This window comes from Aptenodytes patagonicus, chromosome W (genome assembly GCF_965638725.1).
Source record: "Aptenodytes patagonicus chromosome W, bAptPat1.pri.cur, whole genome shotgun sequence".
In the NCBI taxonomy this organism is placed as follows: domain Eukaryota; kingdom Metazoa; phylum Chordata; class Aves; order Sphenisciformes; family Spheniscidae; genus Aptenodytes; species Aptenodytes patagonicus.
The window spans coordinates 42042578-42070294 of NC_134981.1; the positions used below are offsets into that span (position 1 = coordinate 42042578).

The 27717-nt window shown below is 43.9% G+C and overlaps 1 protein-coding gene across 1 annotated transcript in view; it reads right to left on the reverse strand.

Annotated features, from left to right (window-relative positions):
- LOC143172288 (tyrosine-protein kinase Fer-like) overlaps nt 1-27717 on the reverse strand; it is a 233438-nt gene that overhangs the window by 138215 nt on the left and 67506 nt on the right. Inside the window, exons 5-8 of the mRNA XM_076361544.1 lie at nt 25997-26180; nt 15698-15835; nt 14171-14290; nt 4230-4352 (exon numbers count right to left, since the gene is read on the reverse strand). Of these exons, the coding sequence (XP_076217659.1) occupies nt 4230-4352; nt 14171-14290; nt 15698-15835; nt 25997-26180 (565 nt within the window). The remainder of the gene's footprint in view (nt 1-4229; nt 4353-14170; nt 14291-15697; nt 15836-25996; nt 26181-27717) is intronic.

Sequence of the window (27717 nt, forward strand, 5' to 3'; positions counted from 1 at the left end):
TGCACAAGAAGCTGGGAGGGGGCACAGCCAAACTGGCCAAAGGGACATTCCATACCATGTGACGTCATGCGCAGTACATAAACTGGGGAAAGCTGGCCGGGGGGGGCCGCTGCTCGGGGACTGGCTGGGCATCGGTCGGTGGGTGGTGAGCAATTGCATTGTGCATCACTTGCTTTGTGTATTATTATTATCATCATATTATTATTATTGTAATTTTATTTCAATTATTAAACTGTTTTTATCTCAACCCACGAGTTTTTCTCACTTGTGCTCTTCCAATTCTCTCCCCCATCCCACCGGGGGTGGGGGGAGTGAGCGAGCGGCTGCGTGGTGCTCACTTGCCGACTGAGGTTAAACCACGACAGAGGTGCAGAGTTCTCATAGTCTGAAAGGACATATGAAGCAGGTTGGGGACCAGAACTACCAAGAATGAGGTAAGTGTAGAGAAAAATCATAGTATTCTGTTACTCTACACCTTGAGAATAACCCTTGGAAGACAAACCCTCCTGCCAGCTCTCCAGTTCTTAGGGGAAAAAAAGGAAATTTAGAAGTTATCCCTGACAACAACCCACTGCTGAGTAGAAATTAAAGTATTTCTCCTTTGCTCTAGCAACAAACAAATCTGGCTCATGTAATTCCTCTCTCACAAATGATGTTGGTTGTACTCATGAACGAGATTCACACAGCTCTGCTGACAGTGCTCACAAGAGAGCTGGAAAATCCAGAAAAAACAATTCAAATATCAACCTCATCAACAATTCCACACATCCACAGCTTCAGTCCTCTCCAACAAAGCAGGGGAGACCTGATTCAACCTTGTTTGTTGATGCAGCAAGAAGTTGCTCTGTCATAACCTGTACATGTGAACACTGAACATGAAATAGATATATTCTGAATGCACTACAGGCCAAATGTCATGGATGTCAAGAAATTTTTTCTTCGCAAAGTGATCCTGAGCCAGATGATTATTCAACTAGGTTCCAAAATAATAAGGGAACACTCTGTCATAAAATCCTTGTTGGCAGGGAAAGATAAAAAGCCGATATGACTAAATATGTGCATTGTACTAAGTCACAAAAAAAAAATATTCTGATAATCAGCAGAATGTTCATTTGTGGGGAAAGGATCAGTATGATGTATGAAGACACAATTGGAGGTCCTGGAAGTGAAGTTTGGCATGAGACTGCAGAAGTTTAAAAGTATCACACAAAGAAGTGAACAATCTCTACTCAAGATAATGTTCTATCGTCTGGTCTTCATTATGAGAGAGAAAAAAGAAAAAAGATCTCCCTGTGAAAATGATGGCCTTTCACTATCAGCAAGGCTTTGGTGAATACACAACATCAGCTAAAATGAAAACATCCCAAACTCTGAATGGTTACAGCTCATCATGATCCAGAGATAATAAGATGGATCCTGCATGTTAAAAGACATGAACTGTTCTCTGTCCTGAACTGTGGCAAGATGTGCACCAGGTCATCCACTGAAAAGTATCTGAAACACTAAATATTTTCAGTTTGCCAAAATCACATGTAGAATGTTCCCTGTTCCATCTATGCATGGAGAAGTAGCCCCTATAAAATTCTTTATCTGTGGCTTCCATCAATGCAAGCTTTATGGTCCTTGTGGCTAACAAGAGCTACTATCAGTCTCACAGAGTAAGATCTTGTGTGAAGAGTCCTTGTGAGACTGGATCAGGGCCACAGATTGGAAAGTGGTATTGGGTTTATATGGCAAGGTTTTGGTAGCTGGGATGCTGCAGGTGTGACCTCTGTGAGAAGACGCAACGTGAGGCACCAAAAAACGCTGTGGTGGGTTGACCCCATCCGTCAGCCAAACACCCACCCTGCCTCTCGCCCACTCTTACTCTCCTATGGGATGAGGAGAAAATGGAAGGTGAGAAGACCCATGAATCTAGATAATGACAGTTTAATAGGGAATGCAAAAGCTGCATGCACCAGCAAAGCAAAAAGAGGAATTCATCCACTACTTCCCATTGGCAGGCCTGGAAAACAGGGCCTCAGCACACGTAATGGTTGCTTGGGAAGACAAACGCCATAACCACGAACGTCCCCCCTTCCTCCTCCTTTCCCTGAGCTTTTATTGCTGAGCATGATGTCATATGGTATGGAATATCCCATTGGTCAGTTTGTTTCAGCTGTCCTGGCTATGTCCCCTTCCAACCTCTTGCCCACCCCCAGCCATCTGGGCTTTGTGGCGGGGGGGGGGGGGGGGGGGTTTGGAGAGAAAGCCTTGATGCTGTGCAAGCACTGTTCAGCAATAGCCAAAACATTGGTGTGTTATGAACACTGTTCTAGCCACAAATGCAAAGCACAGCACCATATGGGCTGCTATGAGGAAAGTTAACTCCGTCCCAGCCAGACCTAGTATACACTGCAAAGTCACTCAATAGCTCAGAACTGGTGGTGCTGAGGCTGTGTCAGAAAGAAGTGAGCTGAAGTCCAAACTGGTTCAAGTGAAGAGACAGAAAACATAATTTTGCAGACCTAACCTTCATTTTGCCCAGATAAAGCAGAACCAGGGACGATTTCCTCGGCACTGAAGGGCTAACCTCAGCATCTTGCGTGAGACTCAACAATAACAGACTCCAAAGCTCTTGAATTTGGAGGTGACCTCCTCACTTTCTTCCATGAAGAGAGACTTGCATTAAAGCTCTTTGAAGGTGCCAAACTCACAGCCAAGCAATCTGACTTGACCAGCCCATCCACCAGCAGGATGACCACTGGCTCAAGAGGCAAGCTTTCATTCATCGCTCAGCTGCCCTTGCCTTTGACCTTGCTTTGCAGTGCTGAGGCTGGTGCTATATCGTGTGACAGCAGTCAAGAATATGCAACAGTCGATTGAGACCTTCTAGGGACCATAAGTACTTGTATAAGAAGAGCTAAACAATCAAAAAAGTCCTGGTTATTCTTCAGTGCAGGTAAAAATGAAAATGGGGTCTGTTAGTGGAAGACATAACCAATGCCAAAACGGGATGGGTGATTTCAGGGAAGCTTATGTCTTACACCTAGAAATCTAAGCCAGATCCCATGCTTTTTAAAAAGACCCACAGATACAGCTGGAGTCTACACTGAGATCCTCTTCAACAATACAAACATCTGCTACAGGATCAAAGGAGCCTACCTACAGCAGGAAAGGCAGGGATAGAAAACCACTTTCAGAGAGATATAATGGACAACAAGACAATACTGAAGAAACATTCCTACGGAAAAAGCAGCATGAGGGAGAAACAAAGTCATGATGCTTAAAAACCCCACAAAACTCATATATTTCAAAGTGTTTATCCTTTAAGCTATATGCAGCAAATAAGGTAGGTCAAGAATTGAAAAATGGGAAAATATACATACTGTGAGTATATGTGTAGACTATCAAAGAAAGAATAGGAAATCATCAAATCAGAACAATTACACATATATATATAAAGTTTCATATATGAATAAAATACTACTCGATGTATCAAGTTACAAGATGCCTTCAACAGAGAGCTTAGAAGTCTTTTTCAATGAAGACAGAATTATCTGAGGACTTGCATTCCACTTCACTGGTATTGCAAACCAATATTTATGACCAAGTTAGTAAGATTCTGACTGATCACAAGAACTGGAAAAACATCACTACAGACAGAAGTTATTTATCTGTTGTTATAACTTCAGTTTAGACTGTGATGTGAAACAGAGTTAGAAAAAAGACCAATGATCTTGATCAAAAATGATTATTTATAATGAATGTGGCACTATAAAACACCAATTAATCCCTCACCTTCATTATTTACTATTCAGTATTACAGGGTATTGGTTCTACATTACTGCATAAGAAAGTTTACATATCTTGCATATGGCTCTGAAAACTCTTTCATAAAATCATATCTATACAATGAACTGTCAGAGAGACAATCTGAATTGACTCCTTTTGTTCCATCAAGCTGAAGTTACACTGCTAACCAAAGGTCCAGTTCTTGAGCCATCCCAATAGTATGACAATTAAACTAAATTAAAGGAGCTGCTCAGTTCTCTAATTAATTAGGATCTGGAGTGGGGAAGGTTTATTTAAGACATGGGAAACTAACTTTTTGTTGTCATTGATAATAATCATTTCTCACTAAAGCAAAACAATGTTAGTGCAGGTTATTTCATATTTAAATCTTAGGAACTGCATTATAGACAAATTTATCTCAAATTATTATATTTTGATATTTTAGTTATACTTACTCCGACGTTTTTTCACAAGTCTTAGAGGACTCTTCTAATTTTTTCTCTAGTTCCAACACAAGTTTCTCTTTGCTCAAAAGTGTCTGCTGTGTCTGAATCAATTCTTCTATTATTGTTTTTAACCTGTAATACATACATTTCAGAAATCTATGGTATGCATACACAAACTGAACATATTTGGAAACATTTAATGTTTTTTCCTAAAGGTAAAAAAGGAGCATTAGTCTTCAAAATATGTTATTTGCTGGTCATTGGCCTTTTTTGTGGCTGTACCTTTATATTATATTATTAACCTATGTTATTACAGAATCCATAGTAGATTGCGGATACATACAAAGTTACAGAATGATCTGCTGCCTGCATTCTCTAGAATGCATGATGTGTTATGTGGATTAATGCCTTCCTAATATATTGCTAATTCATGAGAAGTTGTATGAAAAATGAAAGCCTTCAGACTGCTGAAGTACACATTAGATAAATATGTACAATCAGTAGTCATGATGTATTCATCTCTAGAAATAATAAAACCAGAATCAGTAGGTTTTGCATTGCAAGTTAAAACAATACTTTTTAGTATAAGTGATCTGTATATTCTTCTCTATACGATTAACTTTTTTAAAGCCACACAGTTTTTGGTAATGGTAAGTCCAAAATAAAGGTAAAATTTGTACAAGAATACTCAACATTAATTGAGAAACTGTTATTGCACATTAAAACCATTACTGACACTTTGCAATTATACTGGCAAACATTCCAATACCAAAAAAAGTCAACAAATGTAAAATGAGGCTTTGCGATATAATTCTCAGTCAACTGTACACAAAGCAGATAAAAGGTTCGAATATCAAAAAATATACTTTGACTTCAAGCAATTGCTAAGCTGGGCGAATAATTTAAAAAATATCCTTTCCTTCTTGGCATTCATCTATCCATCTTCAAGTATCTTACTCTGTTTCCCCTATATTTTCAAGCACAATTTTAATAAAAAGGTACTACAGAAAAGAGTGGAACAAAGGCAGAATACATATAGTACTTGATACTGGACAGATCGATTGCCCAAAGCTGTTCCAGTTTGGGGAGTGTCAGAGGTTTATTCTGTTATGCTTTTCAGAATATCTCAATATTAGTTTATGATAGTCATCAATATTTATCAGGAGACACCACATCTCTCTCATTAGTTACAAAGGTTCCCTAATAAACACTGACTTTTAACTACCTCTCTCTGTCAAATCTTCTTTATTCATAAATATAAACTTACTTGAAAATGTAAAACTGAGCCAGTTTTCTCATCACTTATGCTTAGAATATATTTTATTAAAACCTTCAGTAATGCATGTAAAGTCATTCTTCTCATATAATCAAAAAAATGATTGATTTGACCAAAAATTATTGATTCTGGATTAAGATATATCTTCTAATCCATTCAATGTCTGGGAAATAAACCCAGTATATGTACTGGATTTATTATATTTGCTAGATACTGAAGGTAGTTTTCCTCTGCAGAAACATAACGATGTAGTATTTTGAAGATCCAAGGCCATGATCTCAACTCTAAAGATCAACAATCAAATTCCTATTGTTTCAGAACATACAGAATGGATCTTTAAAAAGCCATCATCTATCAATATAGGATGTAATACACTGACCTTACTTGAGAATATCTAGTCAATGCACAATAAGTTGATGCAAGCATGTTATATTTTTCTAGTAGTTTTAAAGCAAGAGTATAGTAAAAGCTATCTAAAAAACTAGAGGTCCAGAAAAATCTGCACTGCTTAATATGTTCATAATAACTGAGATGAAACAACAGTTTAAAAAGTGACAAGGAATGCTGACAGTACAATGTTATTTGAGGTAGTAAAGGAAGGGGCTGAATGTGAATAATGCAAAAGGATTTTTCTAAATCTTATGAGAATCAGTAACTACACTGCCATTTAGAAGATTAAATTCAATGTGTATTAAAATAAACAAATATACAAGGGGGAAAACAATCCAAAATTTTATACAGTGAATGGCTCTAAGCTGACCGTTACCACTAAGAAATGAGATCTTGGGGTTACAACAGACTATTCCATGAAAACACTGGCTTGATACTCAACAGTGGTCAGAAAAATCAAACAGAAGGATTCTCTAGGATTTGTTAAAAATTAAGCAGAACAAGAACATAGGAAACCTCAGTGTGCCTCTCTCTAATCTATGTATCTGGATTAACTGTGCAATTCTGGTCATTTATCTCAAAAACAATACAGTAACCTTGAAAACATTCAAAGAAAGATAACAAGCTTAAAAGATAAGAAGTTTTGGGAAAGGAAGGACTAAAGCTAAAGACTGTTTGCTTTGAAAAAAAAAGATGACAGAGCAGGAGTATGATAAAAGTTTACAATATCATGAATGGGGTGGAAAGGAGTACATTGTTCCTATTGTCTTCCAAAACAAGAGCTTAGAGTCATAAAATGAAACTAGGAAGTAACAGGTCAACATAATGTTAAGTTAATCTTTGGAATTCCTTGACCTAAGATACTGTGGACAATAGATTTTTACACATAGAATCATAGAATCATAGAATCATTGAGGTTGGAAAAGACCTCTAAGATCATCGAGTCCAACCGTCGACCCAACACCACCACCCACTAAGCCATGTCCCTAAGTGCCTCATCTACTCGTCTTTTAAATACCTCCAGGGATGGGGACTCCACCACTTCCCTGGGCAGCCTGTTCCAATGTTTAACCACACTTTCAGTAAAGAAATTTTTCCTCATGTCCAATCTAAACCTCCCCTGGCACAACTTGAGGCCATTTCCTCTCGTCCTATCGCTAGTTACTTGGGAGAAGAGACCAACACCCATCTCGCTACAACCTCCTTTCAGGTAGTTGTAGAGAGCGATGAGGTCTCCCCTCAGCCTCCTTTTCTCCAAGCTAAATAGTCCCAGTTCCCTCAGCCGCTCCTCATAAGACTTGTTCTCCAGACCCCTCACCAGCCTCGTTGCCCTTCTCTGGACACGCTCCAGCACCTCAACATCCTTCTTGTAGTGAGGGGCCCAAAACTGAACACAGTAGTCGAGGTGCGGCCTCACCAGGGCCGAGTACAGGGGCACGATCACTTCCCTACTCCTGCTGGCCACACTATTTCTGATACAGGCCAGGATGCCATTGGCCTTCTTGGCCGCCTGGGCACACTGCCGGCTCATGGTCAGCCGGCTGTCAACCAGCACCCCCAGGTCCTTTTCTGCCGGGCAGCTTTCCAGCCACTCTTCCCCAAGCCTGTAGCGCTGCATGGGGTTGTTGTGGCCAAAGTGCAGGACTCGGCACTTGGCCTTGTTGAATCTCATACAGTTGGCCTGGGCCCATCGATCCAGCCTGTCCAGGTACCTCTGCAGAGCCTTCCTACCCTCGAGCAGATCAACGCTCCCGCCCAACTTGGTGTCGTCTGCAAACTTACTGAGGGTGCACTCGATCCCCTCATCCAGATCATCGATAAAGATATTGAACAAGACCGGCCCCAAAACTGAGCCCTGGGGAACACCGCTCGTGACCGGCCGCCAACTGGATGTAACTCCATTCACCACAAGTCTCTGGGCCCGGCCATCCAGCCAGTTTTTGACCCAGCGCAGAGTCCACCTGTCTAAGCCGTGAGCCGCCAGCTTCTCTAGGAGAATGCTGTGGGAGACGGTGTCAAAGGCCTTGCTGAAGTCCAGGTAGACCACATCCACAGCCTTTCCCTCATCCACTAGGCGGGTCACCTGGTCATAGAAGGAGATCAGGTTGGTCAAGCAGGACCTGCCTCTCATGAACCCATGCTGGCTAGGCCGGATCCCCTGGTTGTCCCGCTCATGCCTTGTGAGCGCCCTCAAGATGAACCGCTCCATAATCTTCCCCGGCACCGAGGTCAGGCTGACAGGCCTGTAGTTCCCCGGATCCTCCTTCCGGCCCTTCTTGTAGATGGGCGTCACATTGGCAAGCCTCCAGTCGTCCGGGACCTCCCCCGTTAACCAGGACTGCTGATAAATGATGGGGAGTGGCTTTGCGAGCACCTCCGCCAGCTCCCTCAGCACTCTCGGGTGGATCCCACCCGGACCCATAGACTTGTGAGCGTCCAGGTGGCATAGCAGGTCGTTGACTGCTTCCTCTTGGATTATGGGGGGTTCATCCTGCTCGCCGTCCCTGTCTTCCAGCTCGGGGGGCTGAGTACCCTGAGGATAACTGGTCTGCCTGTTAAAGACTGAGGCAAAGAAGGCATTGAGTACCACAGCCTTTTCCTCATCCTCAGTGGCAATGTTCCCCCCCGCATCCAATAGGGGATGGAGATTCTCCTTGGCTCTCTTCTTGTCATTAATATATTGGTAAAAACATTTTTTGTTGTCTCTAACGACAGCGGCCAGATTGCGTTCTAGCTGGGCTTTTGCCTTTCTCATTTCCTCTCTGCATGACCTAATGAGATCCCTGTACTCTTCTTGAGTCGCCTGCCCCTTCTTCCACAAGAGGTAAACTCTCCTTTTTTCCCTGAGTCCCAGCAAGAGCTCCCCGTTCAGCCAGGCCGGTCGTCTTCCCCGCCCGTTCTTCTTATGGCGTACAGGGACAGCCTGCTCCTGCGCCTTTAAGACTTCCTTCTTGAAGAAGGTCCAGCCTTCCTGGACCCCTTTGCCCTTCAGGACTGTCTCCCACGGGACTCTCTCAACCAGCGTCCTGAACAGGCCAAAGTCCGCCCTCTGGAAGTCCATGGTTGCGGTTTTGCTGGCCCCCTCCTTACTTCACCAAGAATCGAGAATTCTATCATTTCATGGTCGCTAAGCCCAAGACGGCCTCCGACCACCACATCTCCCACCAGTCCTTCTCTGTTTGTAAACAGCAGGTCGAGCGAGGCACCTCCCCTGGTAGGCTCACTTACCAGCTGTGTCAGGAAGTTGTCTTCCACACACTCCAGGAACCTCCTAGACTGCTTCCTCTCTGCCGTGTTGTATTTCCAGCAGACGTCCGGGAAGTTGAAGTCCCCCACGAGAACAAGGGCTAGCGATTGAGAAACTTCTGCCAGCCGCTTATAGAACGCTTCATCCGCCCCTTCATCCTGGTTGGGTGGTCTATCACAGACTCCCAGCAGGATATCTGCCTCGGTGGCCTTCCCCCTCATCCTTACCCATAAACACTCAACCGTACCATCATCACAATCGTTGAGGTCTATACAATCGAAACACTCCCTAACATACAGGGCCACCCCACCGCCTCTCCTTCCTCGCCTGTCCCTTCTGAAGAGTCTATAGCCATCCATTGCAGCACTCCAATCATGAGAGTCGCCCCACCATGTTTCTGTGAAGGCGACTAAGTCATATCTCTCCCGCTGCACAATGGCTTCCAGCTCCTCCTGTTTGCCGCCCATGCCGCGTGCATTGGTGTAGATGCACTTGAGCTGGGCTATCGATTTCGCCCCCGGCATCGGCTCGTCACCCCTAGGCTCATCTCTAGTGAGCCTGGTTTTATCCCCTTCCCCCTTCGAACCTAGTTTAAAGCCCTCTCAATGAGCCCTGCCAATTCATGAGCAATGATCCTTTTTCCCCTGTGAGACAGCTGAACTCCGTCTGTCACCAGCAGGCCCGGTGCCGTGTAAACCTCCCCATGATCAAAAAAACCAAAATTCCTCCGATGGCACCAGCCCCTGAGCCACGTGTTGATCAGGTGTGTTTTCCTGCTCCTTTCAGTATCCTTCCCTGCCACTGTAGGGATAGAGGAAAACACTACCTGTGCTCCCGATCCTTCAACCAGTCGCCCCAGTGCCCTGAAGTCCCTTTTGATCACTGCAGGACTTCTCTCTGCAACCTCATCACTGCCAGCCTGTATAACCAGCAGCGGGTAGTAATCGGAAGACCGTACCAGACCAGGGAGCTTCCTAGTGATGTCTCTGACCCAGGCCCCAGGGAGGCAGCAGACTTCCCTGTGGGATGGGTCCGGTCGGCATATCGGGCCCTCTGTTCCCCTCAGAAGGGAATCGCCTATGACAATTACCCTCCTTTTTTTCTTAGCAGAGGCAGTCATAATGCGTGGGGCTGACTGCCTCACCCTAGGCGACCCCCCGGATGGACCTTCGTCTACATCCTCGTTTGCCTCGCCCTCAAGTTCCAGGGCCCCATATCTGTTGTGTAAGGGCAACCGGGAAGGTGAGGGAGGCTGGGCGGGGGTTCGCCTGGGACCCCGAGCAAGGACCCGTTTCCATTCCCCCCGTCGCTTAGGTCCCCTCTTCCTACCTGGTGGCAAGAAGGCAGGGGATCCTCTGCTTCTCGCAGAGCCTCCATCTGCTGCCTCTGCCTCAGGGACGGTAGGGTGCGGCTCCACCAATCTATCTCCCTCTCACACTCCCGGATACTCCTCAACCTTTCCACCTCCTCCTTCAGCTCTGCCACCAGGCCAAGCAGATCATCCACCTGGTCACACCGCACACAGGTGTCATCTCTGCTGCCCTCCGGTACAGCTGACAGGCTCAGGCACTCCCTGCAGCCAGAGACCTGGACAGCTGTATGCTTGCGTGTGAGCTCTGTCTGGGTCGCCACATTCCTTCTGGCGACGGCTTTCGGCCGAGTGGAAACCATAGCTGGTCCTCTTCTCGGAAGCCGACGATTACCAATTGAGTTGGCCTCTAGAGCCAGGAGGGGGGCTGTGCCCTGCCCGCTCACCTTCCCTGCATGCCCTCCCTTGTGAACTGCCGCGCAAACTGCCGCGCCACGCCACGCCCTTCTGACGCGCCACGCCCTGTTCGCCGCGCTCCGGGTCGCTCGCGCTCCCTGGAAGCTGCTCTTCTAAGTGAGGGGGTTTGGCCGCCGCCCCTCTTGTCCCCGCCCACGCTGAGTCAGAGCTGCCGCTCGTCAGGAACTCCCTCCTCCGGCTCGGGGAATGGGGGGGCTGGGGCACCCTCTCGCTCCCTGCGCTTTTGCTTTTCGCGGGTTTGGCCGCGGTTTTGCCGCTTCAGGAAGGGTCCCCCGGCGCGATCCTCTGCTCCGGAGCCCTTCGCCTCAGTGGCTTCGCTGAAATGGCGGGTACACTGGGTTTTAAACCCAGTTATTGAACCCAGTTACATATTGAAACTCACTGGACAAATTCATGAAAGAAAAATACATCTAAGGCTATTATGAACAAATATTACTTCTGGCTCAAAAAAATTCTAATCTGTAAATTATGGGAGGCTGAGAGAACTTTCTGGGGAATGCATGCACATCCTGTTCTTGTTCTCCTTCCTAGACTTTCCCTTTGGGCTAATGTCAGAGAGAAGAAAATTGGCTAGGTCAATCTTTGGTATGACCCAATACAGTCAGACTCATTTGCTCAGAGGCCCTAATATAATCCGTACCAGAAAGTGGACATACAGCAACACTTCAAAGAGCTATTTCATTCCTGTTCCAAAAATAAAATCATACCATAAAATTTCTCTCTCAAATGTATCAAAGAATTTAAAGTGCATGAATATAAGCTTTGTAACAGGACACACTGGAAGTTGTATTAAAAAAATTATATTTATGCAAATATGAAGATACTTATTTACAAACACAAGTTTCATCAAAATCATTTGCTAACCCAGCGTTTAAGCTGTTTTGCTTAGACATGCTGATGGCTTATTTCTAAACACTGGGATACGGAAGACAAGCCAAACAAGAAGTTATTTCTATTTTTGAGCTGTGGAAGGTAGAATCTTATAAAAATTGTAAGATTTTTCAAAAGGGAGATTTAGTATATATTTTTTTCTTGTAACTGTGCTGAAGTACAGCTAGCTGTACAACATATATATAGCTCATGCAGGAATAATCTCAATTTAGTAATGATACAGAATATATTATAAACAGAAAAATGTTTAAAGAGGAGGGAGTGGTTTTATTCATTAATGGACCTTTTCATAAGAAAGATGAAGCTCTTTTGGGACTGAGGCGGAGTCTGACAAAGAAAGCTGAGACATTATATAAAAGAGGTTATTTCAATACCTATTTAAGAATAAATTTATGAAAAATAATTAGATTGCACAAGAAAAACTGAGGACAACTAATGACCTTGAAAAAGAATGAACAAAATCCAGAGAACCTCAGTAGTGTTGAGGAAACATAGGGCTTAGAATAATTTACAGAAGACACACTGTAATGTATTTACATTTGAAATGTCTCACTTCTATACGTTCTCACTATTATTTTGTTTTTAATAAAAATCTGCACGAAACAAAGGTCATAGTTTGATTAAGCAGACAAATTAAAAAAAAATACACTGATTTCTTATTTGGATCAGTTATACATTGTAAAGAAAAACCTCAAATAAGTCAGACAGAAATATATTACAGACAAAAAACATAATCTACCAATGAATTACTGAATTTACCATTTTATATTGCTTATAATCAATAAAAAAATAAATATACAATTAATTTTTACAATCTCAAAAGTGACTGCATCAGAGCATTTTATGGCAAAAGATGAGATTGACAAGATAATAACCTCAGCAGTAGATTTGTTCCCCAGTAACAACTGATTAAAGTTGGGGAAATTAATAAAAAGATAAAACTACACAATAGAATCATAGAATCATAGAATCATAGAATCACTGAGGTTGGAAAAGACCTCTAAGATCATCGAGTCCAACCGTCGACCCAACACCACCACCCACTAAGCCATGTCCCTAAGTGCCTCATCTACTCGTCTTTTAAATACCTCCAGGGATGGGGACTCCACCACTTCCCTGGGCAGCCTGTTCCAATGTTTAACCACACTTTCAGTAAAGAAATTTTTCCTCATGTCCAATCTAAACCTCCCCTGGCGCAACTTGAGGCCATTTCCTCTCGTCCTATCGCTAGTTACTTGGGAGAAGAGACCAACACCCATCTCGCTACAACCTCCTTTCAGGTAGTTGTAGAGAGCGATGAGGTCTCCCCTCAGCCTCCTTTTCTCCAAGCTAAATAGTCCCAGTTCCCTCAGCCGCTCCTCATAAGACTTGTTCTCCAGACCCCTCACCAGCCTCGTTGCCCTTCTCTGGACACGCTCCAGCACCTCAACATCCTTCTTGTAGTGAGGGGCCCAAAACTGAACACAGTAGTCGAGGTGCGGCCTCACCAGGGCCGAGTACAGGGGCACGATCACTTCCCTACTCCTGCTGGCCACACTATTTCTGATACAGGCCAGGATGCCATTGGCCTTCTTGGCTGCCTGGGCACACTGCCGGCTCATGTTCAGCCGGCTGTCAACCAGCACCCCCAGGTCCTTTTCTGCCGGGCAGCTTTCCAGCCACTCTTCCCCAAGCCTGTAGCGCTGCATGGGGTTGTTGTGGCCAAAGTGCAGGACCCGGCACTTGGCCTTGTTGAACCTCATACAATTGTTCTGGGCCCATCGATAGATTACCAAAATATGTAGAGAGGTAGTTTGTCACCCTGAATAGCTAAAAGTTCCATGAAATGTAATACAAAAGCTACATCTATGTTAGTAAATTAATACATATTAAAGGTTACAACAATGAATAAGAATTTTCTTTGGAAAACAAAAGCAGAACACCTACAAAACAGGTAAAACAAATGTATTTATGAACATTTCCTGGTTGGCAATTTACATCACTGACTACATCACTATACTCAGTGGCTTCATAGACAGATTTCAGTATTTTCCTAGAATACTGAATGTGGAAGCACCTTTGAGAAAATTATTAAGTTCCCAAGGAGAATTCATGACGGATTTGGGGCACTGTAAAAATTAACTGGGGAGGAGGAGAGACTAGATCGAAAGTTCAGGGAAGTGCTGCTTTTTTGGGTTGGGGGGAGTATTTTGTGCAAAGGAACAATAAAAAGTGCAATGGACAAGAGTCTATAGCTTAAAAATATTATTTCAGAAACTGGACCTTAAAAGTCAGGACACAGCTATGCAATGAGCTGATTGAGCCTAGACATCGTGTATGACAGAATTTCTAAAGGATTAAAGTTTTTAAAGAAAACTTACGTGACTTGTAAACTTTCTGCTGTTAGATTATTCCACATGATCTCATTAGCTTGAAGGTTTTCATTTTCTTCTAGTAAAGACGTATCAAACTCTATTGCTTGTTCAACAACTTCTGATGACCTAATTTAGCAAATAAAAGTTATATTTGCAAAATTAACATGTATCTTTAAGTAGATCATAAAGAAAATTGTTTTGGTTTGAATTATTAATAAACCAGAATATATGAAATAAAAGTAAAAAGAATAGGATATATATTCTTTTTCCTTTAAATAAAGTACACAGTCTTAAAAACATACCAGAAAAAAAAAATAGAATATAATTCTTTGAATTAAGATCACAACATAATCAAGGTTTTCAGGGGGCATCTATTTGCATGGATCCACTCTTAGCTAATCCAGCTATAAATCTGCACATGACAACTATCAATTTACACATTAATAACAAAGGATAATGCGAGAAGTCTTAGGACTATCCACTTCTGTATCAATATGCAATATCAGTTCAATAAACAGCAAATAAAGTTTATTTTTTAAATTAAAAACTTTCTTGCAGTACCTGCATATTTTATTGTTTCAGGCACTACTTACTCTGCAATAACTGCAGTGTATACAGGGGTACCTAGAGTTCACTTTAAACTATCTAGAATATGGGCAATGAGAGAAATAGAGCAGAGAAACTTAACTTAGCCCAGGATGCAAAATGCATCCAAATGCACACTAAATTAGCTCACGCTGAATCTGGGTTGTCATGTGTCCAAAGAAGAGCAACGAAGCTGGTGAAGGGTCTAAAGAACAAGTCTTATGAGGAGCGGCTGAGGGAATTAGGTTCCCTGAGGGTTATTTAGTATGGAGAAAAGGAGGCTGAGGGGAGACCTTATCGTGCTCTACAACTACCTGAAAGGAGGTTGTAGCGAGATGAGTGTTGGTCTCTTTCCCCAAGTAAAAAGCGATAGGACGAGGAAACAGCCTCAAGTTGCACCAGGGGAGGTTTAGATTGGATATTAGGAAAAATTTCTCCACTAAAAGGGTTATCGAGCATTGGAACAGGCTGCCCAGGGAGGTGGTTGAGTCACCATCCCTGGAGGTATTTAAAAGACGTGTAGATGTGGCTCTTAGGGACATGGTTTAGTGGTAGACTTGGCAGTGTTAGGTTTACGGTTGAACTCGATGATCTTAAGGGTCTTTTCCAACCTAAATGATTCTATGATTCTATGTATAGTCTGCTGCCAGTACCAAAGTGATGGCTCTTTACATGTGATAATAGTAATTGGAATTCTGTTTTTCTAGAGACAGCCAAAGAGATGGATGGTTGAAGAAACAGTCAGGTTAAAAACCTGACATTCAGACAACTATCTGTACAAGCAAGTGGAACAGCTTTTTAAATTAGGATAATGCTTTACAAATAACAATTTAAAAGGAACCAAACAGAAACAAATACAACTCTGATCACTTTAGCAGTGTTGTAGTTTCATACAAGTTTTTCCTCAAGAAGAAACATGAACATGTACACCAAGATGAAAACTTATACCTATGAGTATCTATGAAGTCATTATACTCAGAGTTAGGGTCTATCCGTTCAACGGAGGTCTGGATCTCTTTATGGACATTCGCAATCTCTTCTGTTACAAGACTGGTGATCTGGCTATATTCATCCAATATTCCTTTTCTAGAGAGAAAAAAAAACCACTATAGTGTATAACATGGCACTGAAGGCATAGATGGCATTGACGATGCTTCAAACTTTTTTTGTTACTACAAACTCTTGTTTCAACTGGCTAAAAAGGGAGAAAAAAAAAAAAAGACCATATATTACTCAACGAAATAACAGATCAATTGTGACCTCTTCTTTACAGATTGGCTATAAGTAGAGAAGTCTCCAAGACCATGCTCCTTATACTAATTACAGTGCATCTACATATAGTATAGCTAAACTAAAGCCGTAGAAATTACAGGGAAAAGGAATGTATACAGCTCATTGATGACACCCTTCTTTATGACCAGAAAACTTATGCTAGTTATCATTTATAATGAAGCTTTTCATGTTCCCTTGACTGACAAAATAAGTATATTCTGACATATGGTAAAATGAGTAAAAAAATAGTCAGTGTACATTTCCTTTAAGACCTGGCTTTCTCCATTGTTTTAACTGTTCTCTTTCATATCTTCATTTTATTATTTGGTCATTAGGGCAAAAATAAGCATAAATCACAAATTCGCATATATTTACAAGAAGAAACAAAATCAAACAAAAAGTTGACATGAGAAAGTACGAGCCATCTAGTCTAACGACTTGCCCGCAACAGTGGGCAAAAGCAAGTGATTAGGGAATGGTAAAAGAAAAGAATAAGTAATATTTTACCACTACATTTAATAGCATCCAGTGATATTTCCCCAGAATATCTTCCTACTCTCTTTAAGTTTTAGCTTTCCATAAATAGCCCTTCATAATCATTTCCTGTTTCATTTTTATTTTTGACTAACTTCTTGGCTTGCCAGGTTCTGAAGCATGGTGAGGTTTTTTTTAAATACTGGTGAATTTTTACCAACCCAGAGGAACGTGCAGGAAAAAAAAGTATCAGCAGATTTTTCCTGGATAAGATCTCAAGTTATGTTTATTTTATAAAAAACATTATTTGCTTGTATTTCTTCAGTACTTTTTCTAAGGAGAAAACAGACAAGATAATTCATTAATGTCAACTACAGGAATGCCAGATCTAAAAGAAATGGAATCTATGTTAATTACTAAAAAAAAAAGTGATGTTAATATACACTTCAAGTTTACCAAACTAATTGATTTGCAAAACCAAGATTATTAATGAAGTATATTTCACACAGATAGCCACACCAACCCCTACGCTTGAAATCATCATCTCCTTTTGTAGAATTAAGCCCAAAGATATTAGACAGCAGTAATTTTCCAATAAATTCAGATCTCATTGAAAATGTTTATTTAGTGACAAGAATATTTTTACAGGTTTTTATTTCAAAGATGACAAAGAAAATTAGGTTCAATAGGTTCTTGTTCAATGATAAAAGCCTTCAGTGAATTATCATAATTCACAATTATGAAAAATCACATTAATTACAGCACACAAATTTAACTGAAGTCTCTTGCTGTGATTTTACATACAAAATTAAGATTAAAAGGACTGTGCAGAGACTACTATAGAGGTCTATTTCATTTACATACCTGCACCAGAATCAAAGGGAGCAATGATATTTCAAGAGGCAGTTAATATTGGCCGCATAACCTAAGCATATAAAGCATGAAACCCCTAAATCTCCTTCACTTCCTATGTGCTGAAGTCAAGATGAATGTAGACTTTGGAAAAGATAAGAAAATGAGATATAGAAGAGTGCCTCCCATTTAAATGAACAATACTTACAAGAAGAGGTAACTACTTTTTCTTTTAGACTAAACGTTTTACAAGCAATATTTTTTAATTGCAGTCCTTGGAATGTCTTAGAGAAAGACCTACAGAACAGTCTCCCAAACCAACTCATATTCTTCAGGAAAGTCAAAGAGGCAGCATAGAATCATAGAATCATAGAATAGTTTGGGTTGGAAGGGACCTCTAAAGGTCATCTAGTCCAACCTCCCTGCAATGAGCAGGGACATCTTCAACTAGATCAGGTTGCTCAGAGCCCCGTCCAACCTGACCTTGAATGTTTCCAGGGAGGGGGCATCTACCAAGTCTCTGGGCAACCTGTTCCAGTGCTTCACCAGCATGGTGGTTACAAAAAAGAAAAGACAGCTTAGAGTCCTCATTGACAATTCTCTGAGATATCAGTTTGCACATCTTCACTAGTGATGTGGAGAATGATCTTTCAGAAAAAGGTAATTTTATTTTTGAGGCTGGATTCTTTACAATGAAATTAGTTTTATATGATCCTGCTATTTGTACACACATGAGTAACCATGCATCTGTCTGGCCACCCTCCCAAATGACTTTCAAGACTGTTGGCTATTTTAAAACAAATTGGTTCCTGGCAGAATTTCATAAAAATAAGACTACTGGAGAGGCAACTAAATTAGAATAGCATAGTATAGCATAGCACAGCATAGCATAGCATAGAATATACTAGATTATTTCAGTTCGAAGGGACCTACAAGGATCATCTACTCCAACTCCCTGACCAATTCAGGGCTGACCAAGTTAAAGCATATTAACTTGTCATAGTATTCCAGCTGAAGGAAAGGATAAAGCATGAGTATAACTACAAACACTGCAGTTAATCTCTAAGATTTAAAAAGTTTTATGAGAAGACAGTCTCCCACAAAAATGCGTAAGTAACCCATTAAAAATACTATCTGCACTTATTTGAATAGACTTCTCTATGCAAAATTGTTGTCAATGTGTGGTGGTTTAACCTCAGCTGGCAAGTAAACACCACACAGCCGCTCGCTCACTCCCCACCGACCCCTGGTGGGATGGGGGAGAGAACCAGAAGAGTAAAAGTGAGAAAACTCGTGGGTTGAGATAAAAACAGTTTAATAATTGAAATAAAGTAAAATAGTAATAATATTAATAATAATAATAATAATAATAAAATATACAAAGCAAGTGATGCACGATGCAATTACTCACTACCCGCCGACCAATGCCCAGCCAGTACCTGAGCAGCGGCCCCCCCGGCCAGATTTCCCCCAGTTTATACACTAAGCATGATGTCATATGGTATGGAATATCCCTTTGGCCAGTTTGGGTCACCTATCCTGGCTGTGCCCCCTCCCAGCTTCTTGTGCACCCCCAGCCTTCTCAGTCGGTAGAGCATGGGAAGCTGAAAAGTCCTTGACTAGTGTAAGCACTACTTAGCAACAACTAAAAGATCTGTGTGTTATCAACTTTGTTCTCATCCTAAATCCAAAACACAGCACTGTACCAGCTACTAGGAAGGAAATTAACTCTATCCCAGCCGAAACCAGAACAGTATCCACCCCTCATTCTATACCATCTACATCATGCCCAGGTCCCCCACTTTCCAATACATTCCCATTAATTACCACCCCTTTTCCTGTCTTTTGATATATACACACAGATATCATTCCCTTAGTCTATGGGCCATCCCTCTAAAATGTTTGTTGAGTTCATTTAGTCCATGACTTTGGGCTCCATCTGTCGTAATAATCTTTCAGGGCAGGAGAGACCGTATGCGGTGTTGGATTGTTTCATGAAGTCAGTTCTGGTTCCATCATCACTGTGCTTTGCGTGGTTTCATCGAAGTTCATTCCTCATTAATCTGGGGGATTCTTACTGTAATATCATTAGTATGGCATATAATATTACGTAGCACTTAACATCACATAATTCAGATCATTGGCTATTCTCACCCAAAATCAAATCCCCTTGAGGTACACATCGGACTTCCCCATCCTTCCGCATCACCCACCAAGTGCACCCAGGTCCTTGAGCAAAAGCAATCCCACAGATGGGTTTGCCTCTGCCTGAGGCAGGAATAACCCAAACTGTTTTCCCCAGCATATTTTTTACGCGCACTAAAGGGACTTTATTCCCATCTACAGTACGTAAAAGTTCTGACTGGGCAGGGCCAGCTCGATTGGCAGATCCCCTCGTGTTGACTAACCAGGTGGCCTTTGCTAAATGCGTATCCCAATGTTTGAACGTCCCGCCACCCATTGCTCTCAGTGTAGTCTTTAACAGTCCATTGTATCGTTTGATTTTCCTGGAGGCTGGTGCATGATAGGGGATGCGATACACCCACTCAATGCCGTGCTCTTTGGCCCAGGTGTCTATGAGGTTGTTTCCGAAATGAGTCCCATTGTCTGACTCAATTCTTTCTGGGGTGCCATGTCGCCATAGGACTTGCTTTTCAAGGCCCAGGAGAGTGTTCCGGGCAGTGGCATGGGGCACGGGATATGTTTCCAGCCATCTGGGGGTTGCCTCCACCATTGGAAGCACGTGGCGCTTGCCTTGGCGGGTTTGTGGGAGTGTGATATAATCAGTCTGCCAGGCCTCCCCATATTGATATTTCAGCCATCGTCCTCCATACCAAAGAGGCTTTAACCGCTTGGCTTGCTTGATTGCAGCGCATGTTTCACATTCATGGATAACCTGCGCAATAGTGTCCATGGTCAAGTCCACCCCTCGATCACGAGCACATCTGTATGTTGCATCTCTTCCTTGATGGCACCCTGAGGTGTCATGGGCCCACCGAGCTAGAAATAATTCACCCTTCTGTTGCCAGTCCAGATCCACCTGAGCCACTTCAATCTTAGCAGCCTGATCCACCTGCTGGTTGTTTTGATGTTCTTCAGTGGCCCGACTCTTGGGTACGTGAGCATCTACGTGACGGACTTTTACAACCAGGTTCTCCACCCGGGCAGCAATATCTTGCCACAATGCGGCAGCCCAGATGGGTTTGCCTCTGCGCTGCCAGTTGCTCTGCTTCCATTGCTGCAACCACCCCCACAGGGCATTTGCCACCATCCATGAGGCAGTAGAGAGATAGAGCACTGGCCACTTCTCTCGGTCAGCAATGTCTAAAGCCAGCTGGATGGCCTTCCGCAAATTGGCTCGACTCACCTTCTCCTTCAGCAGTTTCTGCGACTTATCGTATATGACTCCACACAGCAGGCTTCCACCTCCGATGCTTTCCCACAAGACGACAGGACCCATCAGTGAACAGGGCATATTGCTGCTCATTTTCTGGTAGTTCATTATACATTGGGGCCTCCTCAGCATGCGTCACCTCCTCCTCTGGCGATATTCCAAAATCTTTGCCCTCTGTCCAGTCCATGATCACTTCCAGGATTCCTGGGCGACTGGGGTTTCCTTTTCGAGCCCGTTGTGTGATCAGTGCGACCCACTTACTCCACGTAGCATCAGTTGCATGATGTGTACAGGGGACCCTCCCTCTGAACATCCAGCCCAGCACCGGCAGTCGGGGTGCCAGGAGGAGCTGTGCTTCAGTGCCGATCGCTTCCTAAGCAGCTCGAAGCCCTTCATATGCTGCCAATATCTCTTTTTCAGTTGGAGTATAGCGGGCCTCGGATCCTCTGTATCCCCGACTCCAAAACCCTAGGGGTCGACCTCGAGTCTCCCCTGGTGCTTTCTGCCAGAGGCTCCAGGTAGGGCCATTCTCCCCGGCTGCGGTGTAGAGCACATTTTTTACATCTTGTCCTGCCTGGACTGGCCCCAGGGCTACTGCATGAACTATCTCCTCTTTAATTTGTTCAAAAGCTTATCGTTGCTCAGGGCCCCATTTGAAATCGTTCTTCTTCCGGGTCACTTGATAGAGAGGGTTTACGATCAGACTGTAATTTGGAATATGCGCACAATGCCTAAGAAAGCTTGTGTTTCCTTTCTGCTAGTTGGTGGAGGCATGGCTGTTATTCTGTTGATCACATCCATTGGGATCTGACGACGTCCATCTTGCCATTTTATTCCTAAAAACTGGATCTCCTGTGCAGGTCCCTTGACCTTACTTTGTTTTATGGCAAAACCAGCCTTAAGCAGGATTTGGACTATTTCCTTCCCTTTTTCAAAAACTTCTCCTGCTGTGTTGCCCCACACGATGATGTCATCGATATATTGCAGGTGATCTGGAGCTCCACCCTCTTCCAGTGCAGTCTGGAGCAGTCCATGGCAAATGGTAGGGGCAGTTGGTTCCAGGTGTACTGGACGCCCCTCCAAGTGAAAGCAAACTGTGGCCTGCACTCCGCTGCCAAAGGGATTGAGAACAACGCATTAGCAATATCAATTGTGGCATACCACTTGGCTGCCTTTGACTCCAATTCGTATTGAAGTTCTAGCATGTCCAGCACGGCAGCACTTAGCGGGGGCGTGACTTCATTCAGGCCACGATAGTCTACTGTCAGTCTCCACTCTCCATTAGACTTTCGCACTGGCCATATGGGACTGTTAAAGGGTGAACGAGTCTTGCTGATCACTCCTTGGCTCTCCAGTCGATGAATCAGCTCATGAATGGGAATCAGGGAGTCTCAGTTGGTGCGATATTGCCGCCGGTGCACCGTGGTGGTAGCGATTGGCACCTGTTGGTCTTCGACCTTCAGCAACCCCACAACCTGAGACACCAGGCAAGGTAGACAGCTTTTTAATTTTCTCTGTCTCCAAGGCAGCTATACCAAAAGCCCACCGGTACCCTGCTGGGTCTGCTGAGGTAGTCAATGCCAAGGATGCACGGAGCCTCTGGGCCAGTCACAATAGGGTGCTTCTGCCACCCATTCCCAGCTAGACTTACTTCGGCTTCCAATACAGTTAGCTGTTGGGATCCCCCGTCACCCCAGAAATACAGATGGGTTCTGCCCCTATATAGCTTGATGGCATTAGGGTACACTGTGCACCGGTGTCTACTAGAGCCTTATACTCCTGTGGGTCCGATGTGCCAGATCACCGAATCCACACAGTCCAGTAAACCCGGTTGTCCCTTTCCTCCCCCTGGCTGGAGGCAGGGCCCCTCTAATCCTCATCACAGTACTCATTTCTCATTTCTTGTACGTACGAGTCAGAAGTTTCTTCATTAAGATCAGGAGTAAGATCAGCCCTTCTACCCTGTCTGGGGAACTGCCCGCTGGAAACTGGAGCAGCAATTTTCCTGGAAGAACCCCCTTCTGTGATTGGTTTTCCATGCAATTCACGTACCCGTGCCCCTAGGGCTGCAGTAGGTTTCCCATCCCACTTCCTCATGTCCTCTCCGTGGTCACGCAGATAAAACCATACGGTGCCCCGTGGTGTGTACCCTTTATATTCTCTCTCTTGAGCAAAAGAACACTTACTTCTAATAGCCGAGATACTGGTCCGTACAGGTGGGGAGTAGGACCTATCCTCTCTGAGTTGCTGGACCTCTCGGGACAGTTTCTCCACAGCCGAGACGAGGGAGGAAGAGAGACTTTCTTCATATTGCCGGAGTTGGCCAGCCAATTCATCCACCGTTTGTTCCTCTCCATCTTTCCAGGTCATCACTGCCAATGGGTTGGCATATAACGATGGTGCGCTCCTTACAAACTTCCGCCACATGGGTAGCGTGCACTTGACTTCATCTGGATCTTTGGATAGCTGCTTGTTGTCTAGGTCATCATAAATCACCTCCAGCACAGCTAATTCTCTCAGAAACTGGATACCCTTCTCCATGGTGGCCCACTTGCTTGGGCGACATATGACATCTTCCTTGAAGGGATATCTTTCCTTCACCCCTAACAGGAGCCGCCTCCAGGGGCTGAGGGCTTGTGCCCCTTTTCCAATTGCTTTGTCAATGCCCCCTTCCCTGGAAAGGGATCCCAGCTGCTTGGCTTCTTTACCCTCTAATTCTAGGCTACTGGCTCCATTATCCCAGCATCGGAGGAGCCAGGTGACAATATGTTTGCCTGGACGACGGCTGAAATCTTTTCGCATATCTCGCAGCTCACTCAGGGATAGGGATCGGGTGGTTTCCACCTCGTTTACGAGTTCTTCCTCTTCTTCCTCCCCGAGCAGCGGCCAGCTCTACTCCTCCTGTTCTCATGATAGCCCTACTCCGGGGTAGTCTGCCTCGTCCACTTCTTCCTCTGTCTCCCTTTTAGAAGTTTCTTCCTCCCTTACTAAACGAGCCAACTTCTGCTTCCACGATTTCTTCTTGTGTATAGGGGCAACTGATACTGGCACGGGTTGGTTCTTTGGTTCAGCTGCAGGGCCTGTCACTGGGGTCTGAGTGGCCACAGGGCCTGTCACTCGGGTCGGAGCGGCCGCAGGGCCTGTTGTTTTGTCGCAAGATCCAGAGGCCTTCTCTTCCCTTTGAGGGTACTGAAGAGTGTTGAACAGGGCTCGATAGGCATGGGCCAGGCCCCAGCACATTGCAGTGATCTGCATCTCTCTGGAGTTGCCAGGGTGACAGCATACTTTTTCCAAATACTTTACTAGATTTTCAGGATTCTGCACTTGCTCAGGGGTGAAGTTCCAAAACACTGGGGGTGCCCATTGGCCTAGGTACTTGCCCATGCTATCCCACACACCCTGCCACTCATAACTATCCAGCCTTGGGGCAGATGTCTGGATGATATTCTGAAATTGCTTATCAACTTTAGACAAAACCAAAACAATATTCCAAAGAAATACCAATAGAAGTATCTTAACTACCCAGGGATGTTCAGGATACTGAAAAGTGACTGTAACGAAGGAGGAAACATCATAGAAGAAGGTAGCGAAGCTGCCATTCTCCATTTCCTCCATAAAAAAACTCTCAGAGGCGGAACTATAATTGCTAATTGTCTCTACGAGTTGGTACCCAAAGTACAGTAATGGCTTCAGTACAAAGCTGAAATACCAGATTAAGCTCAAGGCCAGTGTTTTAATAACAAACCTCCAAGGCAAAACATCACTAATCACTGCAGACCACAGCAAACTGCAAAAACCAACACCAATCTTTAACGTGTACAGCAAAAAAGAGAGCATGGTGCAGATCAGATAAACTAATATTGAGAACAGATGAATCAATATTGTGACCTGCAACTGTTAACAGACATAAATTCCTTAATACGCTCTGGTTAATCTGTTATTATCTCAAGCCCTTCAAGCCCCATGTTCGGCACCAAAAAGAACTATCGTGGTTCAGCCTCATCCGGCAACTGAGCACTACACAGCTGCTCGCTCATTCTCCCCCGGTGGGATGGGGGAGAGAATTGGAAGAGTAGAAGTGAGAAAATTCGTGGGTTGAGATAAAAACAGTTTAATAATTGAAATATAATAAAGTAAAATAATGATAATTGTCCTGGTTTCGGCAGGGATAGAGTTAATTTCCTTTCTAGTAGCTGGTACAGTGCTGTGTTTTGGATTTAGGATGAGAACAAAGTTGATAATGCACCGATGTTTTAGTTGTTGCTAGGTAATGCTTACACTAGCCAAGGACTTTTCAGCTTCCCATGCTCTACCGACTGAGAAGGCTGGAGGTGCACAAGAAGCTGGGAGGGGGCACAGCCAAACTGGCCAAAGGGATGTTCCATACCATGTGACGTCATGCGCAGTACATAAACTGGGGAAAGCTGGCCGGGGGGGGCTGCTGCTCGGGGACTGGCTGGGCATCGGTCGGCGGGTGGTGAGCAATTGTACCGTGCATCACTTGTTTTGTGTATTATTATTATTATCATATTATTATTATTATCATTTTATTTCAATTATTAAACTGTTTTTATCTCAACCCACGAGTTTTTCTCACTTGTGCTCTTCCAATTCTCTCCCCCATCCCACCGGGGGGGCGGGGAGTGAGCGAGCGGCTGTGTGGTGCTTAGTTGCCGACTGAGGTTAAACCACAACAATAATAATGATAATAATGATAATAATACAATAATATACAATGCAAGTGATGGACAATACAATTGCTCACCACCCGCCGACCAATGCCCAGCCAGTCCCTGAGCAGCAGCACCCCCGGTCAGCTTTCCCCCAGTTTATGTAGTGAGCATGACGTCACATGGTATGGAACATCCCTTTGGCCAGTTGGGGTCAGCTGTCCTGGCTGTGCCCCCTCCCAGCTTCTTGTGCACCTCCAGCCTTCTCAGTCGGTAGAGCATGGGAAGCTGAAAAGTCCTTGACTAGTGTAAGCACTACCTAGCAACAACTAAAACATCAGTGTGTTATCAACATTATTCTCATCCTAAATCCAAAACACAGCACTATACCAGCGACTAGGAAGAAAATTAACTCTATCCCAGCCGAAACCAGGACACAATGGAAAGATGAAAACAGGTTTTTCATTACTCTTTGCTATACAAATAATTTATGAAGGTTTATTATTTTCTAATAATACTATGAATTGTTTAGGATATTACACAAAAAATGTGGAAATTAGAAATATATAAGAAAATACAGCTTACAGGGCTTTAATCATTTCTTCTTCCATCTTCTGTAGTGAATCAAGTAACAGAGGAAGCGTAGTGTCGTAATATTGGTGCTGATGTAACTGTGCTCCTTTCAGTGCCAATACATATTGATTATGCAACATATGAAGTTTCATAGTGGCTTTATCACACCGATCTTTGGCTTTCTCAGTCTCCTTTCCTGAGAAGAAAGAAAAAAGAAAATGCATATGGTGATTTTAAAGTATACAAACATCAATACTTGTGGTTGACATAAATCTATTAGATTTATGATGTTTGCACTTTGTTCCACAAAAATACGTTTAAGCTGTTTCTCTGAAGAAGCTAAAATTTGACAATTCTCAGATCACTAGTAAGACCAAATGTCTTAGTGTTCTTATTCAAGAGTAAGAAAAAAATGCTGCATTTTCTTTGAGCAGAAGCGTGAGAATACTTTATCTGAAAGTATATGAAAACCATCATCTGCATAAGTATAAAAATAATATAACTGAAGAATGAAATAAAAACCACTCAAACACATGACTATCACAAATGTTAATCTTTGAGTTGTCTCAGAGTAAATAAACATTTTTTAATGAAGTAAAAAAGAAATATCCTACTAGGTCAGACCCATGATCCTTTTAGACCAGTACTCTGTCACCAGTAGTGATAGCAGGAACTGCTTTTAGAGAAAGCATGTTTATTGGGTTTGCGTGGCAAGGTTTTGGTAGTGGGCGGGCTGCAGGGGTGGCTTCTGTGAGAAGATGCCAGAAACTTCCCCTATGTCTGATAGAGCCAATGCCAGCTGGCTCCAAGACGGACCTGCCACTGGCCAAAGCTGAGCCAATCAGCGACGGTGGTAGCACCTCTGTGATAACATATTTAAGAAGGGAGAAAAACTGCTGTGCAACAGCAGCCGGGAGAGAGAGGAGTGAGAATATGTGAGAAGCAACTATGCAGACACCAAGGTCAGTGAAGAAGGAGAGGGAGGAGGTGCTCCAGGCACCGCAGCAGAGATTCCCCTGCAGCCCATGGTAAAGACCATGGTGAAGCAGGTTGTTCTCCTGCAGCTCATGGAGGTCCATGGTGGAGCAGATATCCACCTGCAGCCCGTGCAGAACCCCACACCGGAGCAGGTGTATGTGCCCAAAAGAGGCTGTGACCCCATGGGAAGCCCGCGCTGGAGCAGGCTCCTGGCAGGACCTGTGGCCCTGTGGAGAGAGGAGCCCACGCTGGAGCAGGTTTTCTGGCAGGACTTGTGACCCCGTGGGGGACCCACGCTGGAGCAGTCTGTTCCTGAAGGACTGCACCCTGTGGAAAGGATCCATGCTGGAGCAGTTCGTGAAGAACTGCAGCCCGTGGGAAGGACCCACGTTGGAGAAGTTTGTGGAGGACTGTCTCCTGTGGGTGGGACCCCATGCTGGAGCAGGAGAAGAGCATGAGGAGGAAGGAGCGGCAGAGACAATGTGTGATGAACTGACTGCAACCCCCATTCCCTGTCCCTCTGTGCTGCTCGGGGGGAGGAGGTAGAGAATTCGGGAGTAAAGTTGAGCCCGGGAAGAAGGGAGGGGTGGAGGAAAGGTGTTTTAAGATTTGTTTTTATTTCTCATTATCCTACTCTGACTTTTGATTGGTGGGCAGGCATGCAGCAGCATGGTGACCACCCGGCAAAAAGCAGTGTCCCCTGCTTCTCCTGAGCTTCTAGCACCTGGTAGAACCAATACAGCCACACAGACAGA